General features: G+C 41.9%; 1 protein-coding gene across 1 annotated transcript; it reads left to right on the top strand.

Moving 5' to 3' along the window:
* Nucleotides 1-1,141: 1,141 nt before the first annotated feature.
* Nucleotides 1,142-12,572, top strand: LOC109643489 (formin-binding protein 1-like). The gene is made up of 18 exons (XM_069523086.1): nt 1,142-1,426; nt 1,832-1,947; nt 2,768-2,818; nt 2,930-3,077; nt 3,452-3,514; nt 3,712-3,807; nt 4,355-4,369; nt 4,491-4,619; nt 4,764-4,910; nt 5,357-5,533; nt 5,688-5,879; nt 6,238-6,252; nt 6,345-6,454; nt 6,758-6,887; nt 8,392-8,537; nt 8,676-8,812; nt 8,952-9,110; nt 10,277-12,572. The coding sequence occupies exons 1-18, from the start codon at nt 1,397-1,399 to the stop codon at nt 10,303-10,305; spliced, it is 1,890 nt and encodes a 629-aa protein (XP_069379187.1). The 5' UTR covers nt 1,142-1,396; the 3' UTR covers nt 10,306-12,572.
* Nucleotides 12,573-13,122: the final 550 nt, after the last annotated feature.

Raw genomic sequence — 13,122 nt, 5'->3', positions numbered from 1 at the left:
TGTTTGAAAGTAGAGGGGGGGGGGGGGGGGGGGGGTGTTCAGCTGCAACATGACACTTTAACACTAGATGTCACTAGATTCTACACACTGTACCTTTAAACCACAGATAAAGAAGAAGTGGCAGCCATGACAGTTACAGGACCTTCTTACCTGATCACCTCCAGCAGAGGAAACATGACACAACCTCGTAGTTTCACCTGGATACACCCACATAAATATAAAAAACAGAACATTGGCTGAGTCCAGGTCTTTATTACTGAAGGACACTGTTAACAGAGATGTACTGCTCAACGATCCTGGCGTGCGAACCCAGTGATAGACCGTGAAATAATAACAATAGAAATAATAGGAATTAAAAACTCAGTGAGGCATCATTGCTGCTGAATGGAACTCGCGCAGTGCAGAAAAACTTTATTGACACTCCCCCAGCGAATCTCATTGGCTGTTAGTTCAGTTCAGTGTTTGTGACAAAATAAACATATCTTTACAAAATTGAGACACTTTTACAGTTTCAGACAGAAAAGCTACAAACAGGCAGGTTTAGAACAAACACTGCAGAATTTCTATATATAAATGAAAAATAAAAACGTTATTTTTCAGACACGTTCCAGAACTGATGTGAATCATCATATGACTGTCTGAGCTCCTGAAATAATACTTCACAATATCATGATCAGAACTTAATATAAATATGATTACCATTAAACATCAAATAAACACCTAACAAATACAAAGGTCTAATTACCATAATATGCGCTATGCGTTTATACATTATCTACTCAATGGTTTATTTTTATTTGGTTTGTATTTTAACACACTGATTGTGTTTTTATCAGGAAACTTTATTTATACTGTAGACAAAATAAATAAAGTTTGTTAAACTAAAGTCAGGTTCTCCTTCATTTTGTGACATTTTCATCAGAAAACAATGTGACTCAGAGACAGACAGGTGGAGAGAGAGAGAGAAAGAGAGAGAGAGAGAAAGAGAGAAAGAGAGAAAGAGAGAAAGAGGGAAAGAGAGAAAGAGAGAAAGAGAGAAAAACGATTCCTCTATTGGTAGAATCTCTCTCTGTGTGTGTGTGTGTGTGTGTGTGTGTGTGTGTGTGTGACAGCAGGGCGGGGCTGATAATGAGCATGCGCAGTAACCACACGCATACACGCAGACTCTCAGCATCTTCTGACTGATGACAAAGGGACCTCTGGCGAGACGCGCCGCGCGTGACCGCGTCCTCTGCGTTGTGCTGCTGCAGAGCAAAGACAGACAGACAGACAGACAGAGGGACAGACAGACAGACAGACAGACAGGTCAGTCTCGCTGTGTGTCGGAGGATGCGCGCGGCGGACAGCAGCAGCTTGCGGTGAGTCGGTACCGGGAGGCAGCGCGCGCAGTGGAGAGATGAGCAGCTCGTGGGGAACCGAACTGTGGGTACGTACACCCGTCCACCTGCCGCACGTGCACATCACCGGACCTCCGGTCCCGTTATCTGCCGGTAAAGAGCTGCGAGGCCCTCGTGCTTCTCTCTGCTCTTCCATAGCAACACGATCACTGACGTCAGCCACTCGCGCACTGCGTCCTCCATGACGCTGCTGCAGCACGAGACCCGAGACAGACAAAAGATGTTATTATTATTACTATTAATAATAATAATAATACAATGATAATTAATTATTTCATTATTAAGGTTATTATGGCACTATTATTAAGATTGTTAATAATATTAATACTATTATTGGGATTATTGTTATCATTATTTTATTATTTATATTCTTCTTCTTCTTATCATTATTATTGTTATTATTATTTATTTATTTATTTTCTGATTTGTTTCAGGATCAGTTCGATAATCTGGAAAAACACACCAGCTGGGGAATTGACTTCCTAGAAAAATATACCAAGTTTGTTAAAGAGAGAGCTGAGATCGAGCTAAGCTACGCTAAACAAATCAGGTAACTGCGTCATCTGAGGTCGCCTGTGGTAACCTGAGGTCACCTGAGGCCACCTGAGGTCACCTAAGGGTCATCTGAGGTAGTCTGAGGTCATCGTAGGTCACCTGAGGGTCATCTGAAGTCACCTGAGGATCATCTGAGGTCACCTGGGGTCACTTGGGGTCATCTGAGGTCACCTGGGGTCACCTGAGGATCATCTGAGGGTCATCTGAGGTCACATGGGGTCATCCGAGGTCACCTGAGGGTCACCTGAGGGTCATCTGACGTCACCTTAGATCACCTGAGGATAGTCTGAGTTCACCTGAGGGTCATATGAGGTCACCTGAGGATCATCTGCAGTCACCTGAGGGTCATCTGAGGTCACCTGAGGTCACCTGAGGTTTATCTGAGGTCACCTGGAGTCATCCAAGGTCACCTGAGGATCATCTGAGGTCACCTGATGGTCATTTGAGGTCACCAGTGGTAACCTAAGGTCACCTGGAGTCACCTGAGGCTTATCTAAGGTAGCCTGAGGATCATCTGAGGTCACCTGAGGATCATCTCAGGTCACCTGAGAGTCACCTGAGAGTCACCTCAGGTCACCTCAGGTCACATGAGGGTCATCTGAGGTCACCTGAGTTCACCTGGGGTCATGTGGGGTCACCTGAGGTTCAACTGAGGTCACCTAGGGTCACATGAGGTCACCTGGGTTCATCTGTGTTCACTTGACGTCACCTGAAGGTCATCTGAGGTCCCATGAGCACAGTTCTGTCATCAACCATAACCCTAACCGGTCTCTGTCTGCCTGTCTGTCTCACTCTTTCTAACTGTTGGTCTGCAGGAGTCTGTCCAAGAAGTATCACCCTAAGAGAAGCAGAGGAGATGAGAGCAGGTCAGTCATCACACACACACACACACACACACACACACACACACACACACACACACACGTGGTTGCTACAGGTACACCTATACACCTAGTGTGTATGATTGGCTGTTACAGGTACACCTGGTGTTTGGCGTTCGCAGCGACTCTCCATCAGTTGAATGAAGTTGCAGTGCAGAGAGAGGAACTTGCTGAAAACCTGAACTCACAGATAGTCTGTGATTTGACCCGATTCACTCACGAGCTGAAGACTGAGAGGAAAACTGTGAGTAAACAACACACACACACACACACACAAAGAAACACTGTTTGTTGTCACATGTTGATATAGAGTTTAATTATATATTCATATATTCATTATAGACATTCATTCAATAATAATAAAAAGATAAAACTGATCATATAAAAAATACTAATTCAAAGTTTTTAGTGTTTAATCAAGTTATTATTGGTTTAATTTACAGATTTAATGTTTATTATGACTTTTCTTATTATAAGTTGATTACACCTCAGGAACCTTCAGTAGAAAATGTATGAGGCTTTTACTTTGGTGGTCAGTGGATCCCTGGCTTGTTATTGGTTCTCAAACAGGAAGTACGAACGTCACCAGCGTCTTAATGGTTCATATCCTTGTTGCAGCATTTCCAAGATGGCCGCCGTGCCCAGCAGCACATTGAGAGCTCGTGGAAAAGGTTGGAGTCTGTGAGTGACCTCTGACCCCTGACCCCACATATACCTGACCTTTATGACCCCGCCCACAAACTAAAAAATACAGTTGGGACTTTTATTGTTTATTCAGAAGAAACAAATGAAAAACTTTTATTTTCTCTTCAGATTCAGATGTAACGACAGAAACACTAATGATGTGTTTATTGATTTGTTGTTTACTTGTTGATCAGAGTAAACGTCGGTTCGAGCGTGACTGTAAAGAGGCTGAACGAGCACAACATGTCTCCGACAGAATCGACCTCGACAACAAGACGGACGGAGAAAAGGTTTTTACCATTTTATATAAATATAAAACACTGACTCTGACAGATCATAGGTTCTAACTTTACTCATTCAAAAGAATTGATTGTTCAAACACAATTAATGCTTACAAATCAATACATATGATCAATACATATATATATGAAATATGATTAAGATTCCTACTTTTGGTCCCACACACAGCATGCAACATAAAAACAAGGGGAAATTTGACCTCTGTATTTAACCCATCTGTGTGAACGGAACACACATGGAACACAATCCACACAGTGACCACACACAGAACAGTGGGCAGCCATGAAGGCTGCTGGGGAGCAATTGGGGGGTTTGGTGCCTTGCTCAAGGGCACCTTGGCAGTGCCCAAGAGGTGAACTAGCACCTCTCCAACTGCCGTCCATGCTGGACTTGAACTGGCCACCCTCTGGTTCCCAAGCCAAGTCGCTATGGACTGCGCTACTGCCCCCCCAATACATACATTCAATACATGTGATCAATACATATATTTAATGAACTGTCTCTCTCTGTCTTTCGATCTGTCTCTCTCTCTCTCAGCGTTGTTCACTAAAGGTGAGTTTCCTTCCTTTTCTTCCTAAGCATGAACGTTAACATGTGAAATAAAAAGGTCAAAGGTCATAGAAACCAGGTGAACCACCACAGGACGGTGATTCTAGTTTTCTGCTGGTTTCAGGCTCGTCACACGGCTCAACAGAAACAACAAGCAGCTGAAGAATCCAGGAAAGACTATATGACCAGTTTGAACCAGTTTAACCAAGACCAGCACCAGCACTACCACACACTGGTACCAGTCATATACCAGGTAATCCATCAGTACCAAACACTGGTACCAGTCATATAACTGTTAAACCATCAGTACCACACACTTCTACCAGTCATATACCAGGTATATCTTTAGGAAAGTCATACACAGTTTTTCAATGTCAGTTCTGTTCTGTGTTCGTAGCGTATCCAGGACATGGAAGAGCGACGAATCGAGAGAATCTGTGAATCGATGCGTTCGTCTGCAGAAGCTGAAAGAAAAGTTCTTCCAGTGGTTAGTGGCTGTTTGGATGCCATGATGGACGCCGCTGAGAGCATCCAGCCCAGGATGGTGAGTGTTCTGTGGGACGAGTGTTGAGACTCTGACGTTTATCATTTAACTCTTTAATAATCCTCAATAGTTTTTATCACACGTCATGTAGTTCTAATATGATTAAATATGGAACCACATGGTTCTGCAAGGGAACAAGACGTGACCTTAGTCCCTGCAGGGCATTCTGTTGGTTCTCAGTGGTTCTTCATCAAAACAAAATGGTTTTTTTCCACACAGAGGGTTAGGGTTAGAAGTCCTGCTTGATCTTATTGGTCACAATAATCCTGCCCCCAGCCTCTGACGTAGGCGGTTCTTTCTTATAGAAGAGCAATGAGTCAATGCTACTTCAGTTTAGTCAGAAAACTCACGTTCATTTCTTCATTTCCCCTGAAGAAGAAGATGAGAGATGAGAGGTCACATCTCTGTGTGTGTGTGTGTGTGCGTGTGTGTGTGTGTGTGTGCAGGACACCCGTCAAGTGGTGGAAGTGTACAAATCAGGCTTTGACCCTCCAGGTGATGTAGAGTTTGAAGATTACAGCGCCACCATGAGGAGGAGCATCTCTGAATCGAGTTACCTTGACAACCGGACTGAGGGGCGGAGACATGGCAGAAAGTTGTGGCCCTTCTTACGAAAAAACAAAGTATGCAAACAATATTTTACAATCTGAGTTCTTTTCTTCAATATTGTTGAAGTTGTATGTAAAATACACACACACACACACACACACACACACACACACACACACACACACACACTTGGCTATACTGATCTAACCTGTCTCTCTCTCTCTCCAGCTGTTGACCCTCCTCTCCTCCCCCCGACAGCCACCCCCTCCACCCCCAACCTCACCTTCACCTGGAGGCGTGGTTAACTGTCCACAGTCTCCACCCCCTGCCTCAAGAGACCCAATTTCACAGCGACTGAATGACCTCATGACCTCTGGTTCCAGAACCAGGAAGCAGTGTCTGCGCAGCCTGAAGAGAGGGGTACACACACACACACACACGTTTGGGCTTTTATTTTAGTGAGAACATTCATTGATATAATGCATATATAATATATAATGCTAACCCTAACCCTAACCCTAACCCTTACCCTGATTCTAACCAACCCTAACCCCCCCTCCCTAACCCTAAGTGAATCTAACCGTAACCCAAACCTAATTTTAACCCTTCAACAGCCTATTGAAAAAGTAAGGACCAGTCAAAATGTCCTCACTCTGTAGGTCTATGATTAAAAGATACAGTACAGTACAGTCTCAAACAGACACACACGCACACACACAGACATACACACACACACGTTTTAATGTTGTCTTTTTTCCTTCTGGCTCCTTGTGGACAGCTGTCACTCAAACTGGTCAGTACCTCACCTGTCACAGGTGTGTTACCACATGGTTTTTACTCTCGTGTGTGTGCGTGTATAACATTGTGTTGATTGCGTTGTTTCAGGGCTCCAGTCCTGCAGACTGTAGTCACCTTTCTCCTGAGCAACGCCGGAAAAAACTTCAGACCAAAATAAACAACATCAACGAAGAGATTCAGAGAGAGAGAGAGCAGAGGTAACACACTAACCCATTTTGTGTTTTAACTGACACAAACGTTCTGTTGGACTCAGAAATTAACTAATTTGATTTCACTGGTCAAGGTCGAGGTCACAGTGACCTCATATTCTTGTCTTCTTGTCATTTATTACACACGTGTTGGTAATTTTATTACTACACAAATGTTCTGTTGGGCTCAATTTTTTTTACTTTTCTGTCTAAAACTGCTGAAAACAACCACAGCTAATTCTGGTTTATTGTACAGTATTGTACAAGAGGTTGTCTATTAAAGTTATGTGATGCTCTGTGTGTGTGTGTCAGGACGGCTCTGATGAAGATGAAAAGTGTGTATGAACACACTCCTCAGGGCGACGCGAGCAGTTTAGATTCTCGACTGGAGGAAGTGAAACAGAATCTTCAAAGACTGGACGATGAGCTGCGGAGGAACCAGGTTATTAACAGTCAATGTACACACTACACACACACACACACTTTTTGTCCTGATGTAGCTGAACTCATCAGCTGCATGTTGTGCATGCTTAACAAAGTGCAGTGGCTCTAGTTACTGTTGATCGGTGAGAGGGAAGTGACACGTTGGGGGAAATCCCTGCAAACAAGTAATAAATATATTTTTCTACGTTATAGTAGAAGCTGAAATTATAGTCTGTGCGTGACAGGCAGCAGCTGTTTATCTGTAACGGGATGGGCGGCATCATGATGTTGGCTCAACTCACACACACACACACACACACACACACACACACACACACACACACACACACACTCTCACACAAAAGTATTGGAATAATCAATAGAATACTCGATTACTAAAATAATCAATAGGCGCATTACTATCATTCATCATACTTTTACTTGCAACCACATTTTATGTAGTTTGTTAAATAGGACATCTGCCATAAAAGCCAGTAGCCAGTCAGATCAATCTTTAGCCACAACGTTATTTTTATTTAACATGTATTTTGTGAAGCACTTTGTAACCTTGTTTAGATAAGTGCTACACAAATAAAGTTATTATTACTATGAAAGCCACGTGGCTTGTCTGTTTAACCCCAGACCTTTGAGCAGCCTGATGGTGGATGTTGGAATAAAACCTCTCCAGCCAAACTCCACAAGGCAAACTATTGCTTTGCATATCGGTCAATTCTACCAAATAGACGAGGCACAGGGTGTTGGACCAGAGTATAAAGTCTTAGGGTGGTGGTGACAATATGTGATGGGACTGTGAGCCCATCTGACCTCTTCTGGTCAGTGGAGGAGAACCTCTCTGTCCCTGTTCCCCCTCACAGACTAATGTTGTCCTTTGAACTGCGTTTGATGTTTTTGGTGGCAAGTCATTGGTAGCAGTTCTCTTGGTTTCTACTGTTGCTGCAAGACATTTGTGTACCTGGTTGTGTCTCCACCATCCTTGGGAGAGACTTATTTGACAACCAGTGAGGATGAGGGTAGCTGGAGTTTAGCAAAGAGGGCAGGATGGATCTTCAGACACTGCTGGAGGTTTTGGGTGAGGGAAGGATGTCATAGGTTGCCATAAGCAGGACGCTAACCCTGCTAGCTTCCATTCCCCACTGGTCCTTCCAGCTGATCTTGCATTTCTCTTAAAGTAAATGTTTGTGTGTATACATAAGTACAAGTTAGCTTGTATATTAAAGTAAGAGTTAGTGTGTATATTAGAGTACAAGTTAGTGTGTATATTAGAGTACATGTTAGCTTATATATTAAAGTACATATTAGTGTGTATATTAGAATACATGCCAGTGTGTATATTAAAGTACAAGTTAGCGTGTATATATAAGTACAACTTAGTGTTTATATTAGAGTGCATGTTAGCTTTTATATAAAAGTGTATGTTTGCATTTATATTAACATACATGTTAGTGTGAATATTATAGTATATGTTAGCATGTATATTTACATGCGTGTGCATGTTACTGTAGGCATGGTTTTCAGAGGTGGACAGCAGACTGTCTGATCAGAGCGGTAGAAGACAAAGTGGAGGTTGTGGGTCAAATTCCCAGGCGACAACACCAGGTAGCAGCAGCCTGAAAAAGCTGGACAACCGCAGTCCAGCCAGCAGAGAGAGGTACACCACTAATCATTATTAATTATTGATGAACAATATTATTGATGAATATTGTTTTTTGATGAATATTGATAATTATTTAAAATTATGAATTTGTCGTGATTATTGATTATGTCTCTCTACCTGTCTGTCTCTCAGTCCTGATGGCAGTTACACTGAGGACCAAAGCGCTGAGCTTCACTTTAAGTCTCGTAGTTCAGAGTTTGATGAAGACTTTGATGATGAAGAACCATTACCTAGCATCGCCACCTGCAGGTCTCTGTACCCGTTTCAAGGTATTTTAATGTTTTACTGCATTTCTGTAATAAACCAGGTGTCACAGAGGGGGTCATCTGATCGATCAGATGAAGACTCTTCTGCTCTCACTGATTGATCAGTGATAAGTTTTCTTCTGATTTTATTGATCCTCTGCAGGTCAAAACGAAGGCACTCTTTCAATGGTGGAGGGAGAACTACTTTCTGTAGTGGAAGAAGACAAAGGAGATGGCTGGACCAGAGTACGGAGGAATCTGGAAGAAGAGGGATATGTCCCCACCTCTTACATCAAAGTCTTCCTGGACACCAGTGCCAAAGGTGCCATGACCTACATCTGACTCTTCATGACCTTTAAATGACCTCTGTATATGACATCCCACCTGTACATGACCCAAACCTTCTCTTATTTCAACCTTATGTGATCCCTACCCCTAAATGACCTCTGTGACCTCTGACCTCTGATTGTCAACACATTGGTTGCTCTGGTTACAGCAGCCTGTCTGTTTGTGTGCTAAAGACCTGTTTAACAAAACCATTTCAACATATCCAGGATTTCTCTTCATCATCACACTTCACTGAGTCACATGACACGGTCACATTGTTGGTGATTGAAAGGATGAAATGTATAATTTGTCTGAATTTCCACTTGGTGTCAGTAGCACTAAAGACATTTGTCTATTTATTCATCAACATGTCTTACTACTGAGTCTTCATAATCAGGAATGATGCCCTCTAGTAGTTAACAAAGAGCCGACATTGACGTAATGAATCCTGTAAACAAAGGGTTCTTTACATCAAGTGGCTCAGTGACATCACAAAGACGAGTCAATTAATGTTGGGATATCAACAGCATCAATGTCAGGTTCAACAGTATTGTAAGTAGCATGTTAGAAAATTTGAATTTCAAAATTACTATTGTTTGTTGGACTTATTTTGATGCTTTTCAAAGTGGTGACATAGTTCATTAGTGACAGGAAACACCTGTATCTCTCATCATTTGTCCACCAAGCTCCTTGAGATCTGACGCTAACTCGTTAACCTGCTGCGAGGGAGTATTACCATGGGGATTTACCTCTTTTGAAGATGGGAACCACTGTCATGTCTCAGAAAACTCAGTTTTAAACTAACTGGATAAACTCAGATGCTGCTTCATATTATAGTCCTCTTCACACCTGTGTGATGCCCCTACTCACCTGTAGGGGGTGTGTGTCTTGTACCAGGGAGTGTGCAATGCAGATTTGGTTCTGTTTGTGGATCAATATCTATAATCAATGTTATTGATAATAGGCTGCTGCACAGTAACTGACTGAACTGGTGTCAGTGAATCTGTTAAACATCCCAACAACTAATCCACAGTTGTTGGAAAATAATTGATTATTAAAGATATAATCAGAGTGTAGTCATCTGCATTCTAACCTCCTGTCTCACTCTACCTGCTCTAACGTACCTGTCTCTCTCTCTACCTGTCTGTCTATATCTTGTAGGCTTTGTGCAGAGTAGTCGTCTAGTCTAGCACAGTAATCGACCAATGAGGACATCTCGCCACAGGAAGTGATGTAAAGGAAAGAGCTCAGAGGAAGTGTGGTAACAGCTCACAGACAAATGTCAATTCATGCTAGTCCAAAAGAAATTAACGATCATATATTAAGCCCCAATAAGTACAATTGTTCTGTAATTCACACATTCACACCCACATTCATACAGTGCATCTATCAGCATGCAGATGGGGAAGGCTGGGATCAAACCTCAGACCTTCTGGTTAGAGGGCAACCGCTTTCCCCCCTCAGCCACAGCCGCCCATATTAGACTGGTCTGAAAGTTTGATCATATATTAGACTGGTTTCCGACTAAGATGAGACATTAAACAGGTCCAAACTCAGATCATATATTAGACTGGTCCTAACTTCAGATCGTACACTCACCGGCCACTTTATTAGTTACACCTGTTCAATTGCTTGTTAGCACAAATAGCTAATCAGCCAATCACATGGCAGCAACTCAGTGCATTTAGGCGTCTAGACGACTTGCTGAAGTTCCAACCGAGCATCAGAATGGGGAAGAAAGTGGATTTAAGTGACTTTGAACGTGGCATGGTTGTTGGTGCAAGACGAGCTGCTCTGAGTATTTCAAAAACTGCTGATCTACTGGGATTTTCATGCACAACCATCTCTAGGGTTCACAGAGAATAGTCCGAAGAAGAGTAAATATCCAGTGAGGGGCAGTTGTGTGGAAATGCTTTGTTGATGTCAAAGGACAGAGGAGACTAGGCAGAGTGGTTGGAGATTATAGAAAGGAAACAGTAACTCAAATAACCGCTCGTTAGAACCAAGGTCTGCAGAATACCATCTCTGAACGCACAACACGTGGACCCTTGGAGCAGATGGGCTACAGCAGCAGAAGATCACACCGGTGCCACTCCTGTCAGCTAAGAACAACTGAGGCTACAATTCACAGGCTCAACAGAACTGGACAATAGAAGATTGGAAAAACGTTGCCTGGTCTGATGAGTCTCGATTTCAGATGCGACATTCAGATTTTCAGAATTTGGCGTAGACAACATGAAAGCATTGATCCATCCTGCCTCGTATCAACAGTTCAGGCTGGTGGTGGTGGTGTAATGTGTGGGGGATATTGTCTTGGCACACCTTGGGCCCCTTAGTCCCAATTGAGCATTGTTTAAACGCCACGGCCTGCCTGAGTATTGTTGCTGACCATGTCCTTCCCTTTATGATCACACCCATCCTCTGATGGCTACTTCCAACAGGAGAAGGCACCATGTCACAAAGATCACATCATCGCGAACTGGTTTCTCGTGACAATGAGTTCATTGTGCTTCAATGGCCTCCACAGTCACCAGATCTCAATCCAGCGGGAGATTCACATCATGGATGTGTAGCCAACAAATCTGCAGCAACTGTGTGATGCTATCAGGTCAACATGGACCAAAATCTCTGAGGAATGTTTCCAACACCTTGTTGAATCTATGCTATGAAGAATTAAGGCAGTTCTGAAGGCAAAAGGTCCAACCTGGTACTAGCGAGGTGTACCTAATAAAGTGGCCGGTGAGTGTATATTAGACTGGTTTCAAACTCAGACAAGACATTAGACAAATTAGTTTAATAAAGATATTGATTATTTGTTGTGATTATTGATCAGTCTGGCTGTGACTAGGTTTTAATGAATAAAAACTGTCAAAAATATTTCACATCAAAGTTAAATTGATTACTTGTGTGATTCAAACTTTTATTTTGAAAAGTTTCTGTGATTTCCTCATTTGTTTTTCAGATTCACTGACAAACTGATATCAAGGGTTAATGTTAGTGTTTTAAATCTTTTATTTACCTTAACACATTTTATTTTTCAAAATGTTACTTTTTAAAGTTTATAAATCAATTAATGAAAATCATTCTTCCTGTGGGAAAGAAAAATAAGTGCATTCATGGTGTCATCCTGTGCTCCAGGTGTGACATCACGGTGACATCACTGTGATGTCTGCTCTACAGACTGATGTCACATTACACTGTAAAATCTGTTTTAAACATTTTTACACTTCCTGTAAACCTACCGATATTAACCCCGCCCCTCAGATTTAACAGCCTGTATTAACTCCGCCCACTGCTTCTTGATAAAAAATGGGTTAATTAATTCTGTGAAATGTCAAACTTTTATTTTAAAGTGAGATATTGATCAGTTATTGATTCATTTTTGATTGAGACGCAAGAGCTTATCTTTTAAACTTCCTGTATGTTCAATTTCAAAATAAAGTTCCTTCTAAATTAGTGTCAGTTGTCTTCATTAAAACTGGTTCCTCTTTCTGCGAACATCATCATCCTCTTCTTCATCATCATCATCATCTTCTTCATCATCATCATCACCATCATTTTCATCATCACCATCATCTTCATCTCCTTCATCATCATCATCACCATCACCATCATTTTCATCATCATCATCATCATCATCATCATCATCTTCTTCATCATCATCATCACCATCATTTTCATCATCACCATCATCTTCATCTCCTTCATCATCATCATCACCATCACCATCATTTTCATCATCATCATCATCATCATCATTTTCATCATCATCCCCTTCATCTTCTTCATCTTTACTAACATCTTCTTCATCTTCATCATCATCATCACCATCTTCTTAATCTTCATCATCATCATCACCATCATCTTCTTCATCTTCATCATCATCATCACCATCATCTTATTCATCTTCATCAACATCATCATCATCATCACCATCTTCTTCATCTTCATCATCGTCATCATCTTTATCATCGTTATCATCTTCATCATCAGCATCATCTTCATCT

Source organism: Paralichthys olivaceus, chromosome 4 (genome assembly GCF_024713975.1).
Source record: "Paralichthys olivaceus isolate ysfri-2021 chromosome 4, ASM2471397v2, whole genome shotgun sequence".
Taxonomy (NCBI): Eukaryota; Metazoa; Chordata; class Actinopteri; order Pleuronectiformes; family Paralichthyidae; genus Paralichthys; species Paralichthys olivaceus.
Note: the sequence above shows the minus strand (reverse complement) of the source record. Positions and strands in the feature narration are given on the sequence as shown.

Excerpts from the sequence above, each read along its gene's own strand:
- LOC109643489 (XM_069523086.1), top strand. The coding sequence starts at position 1,397 with ATGAGCAGCTCGTGGGGAACCGAACTGTGG. Across the intron at positions 4,620-4,763 it reads TGGTACCAGTCATATACCAG|CGTATCCAGGACATGGAAGA; the intron begins GTAATCCATCAG and ends CTGTGTTCGTAG. Across the intron at positions 4,911-5,356 it reads AGAGCATCCAGCCCAGGATG|GACACCCGTCAAGTGGTGGA; the intron begins GTGAGTGTTCTG and ends GTGTGTGTGCAG.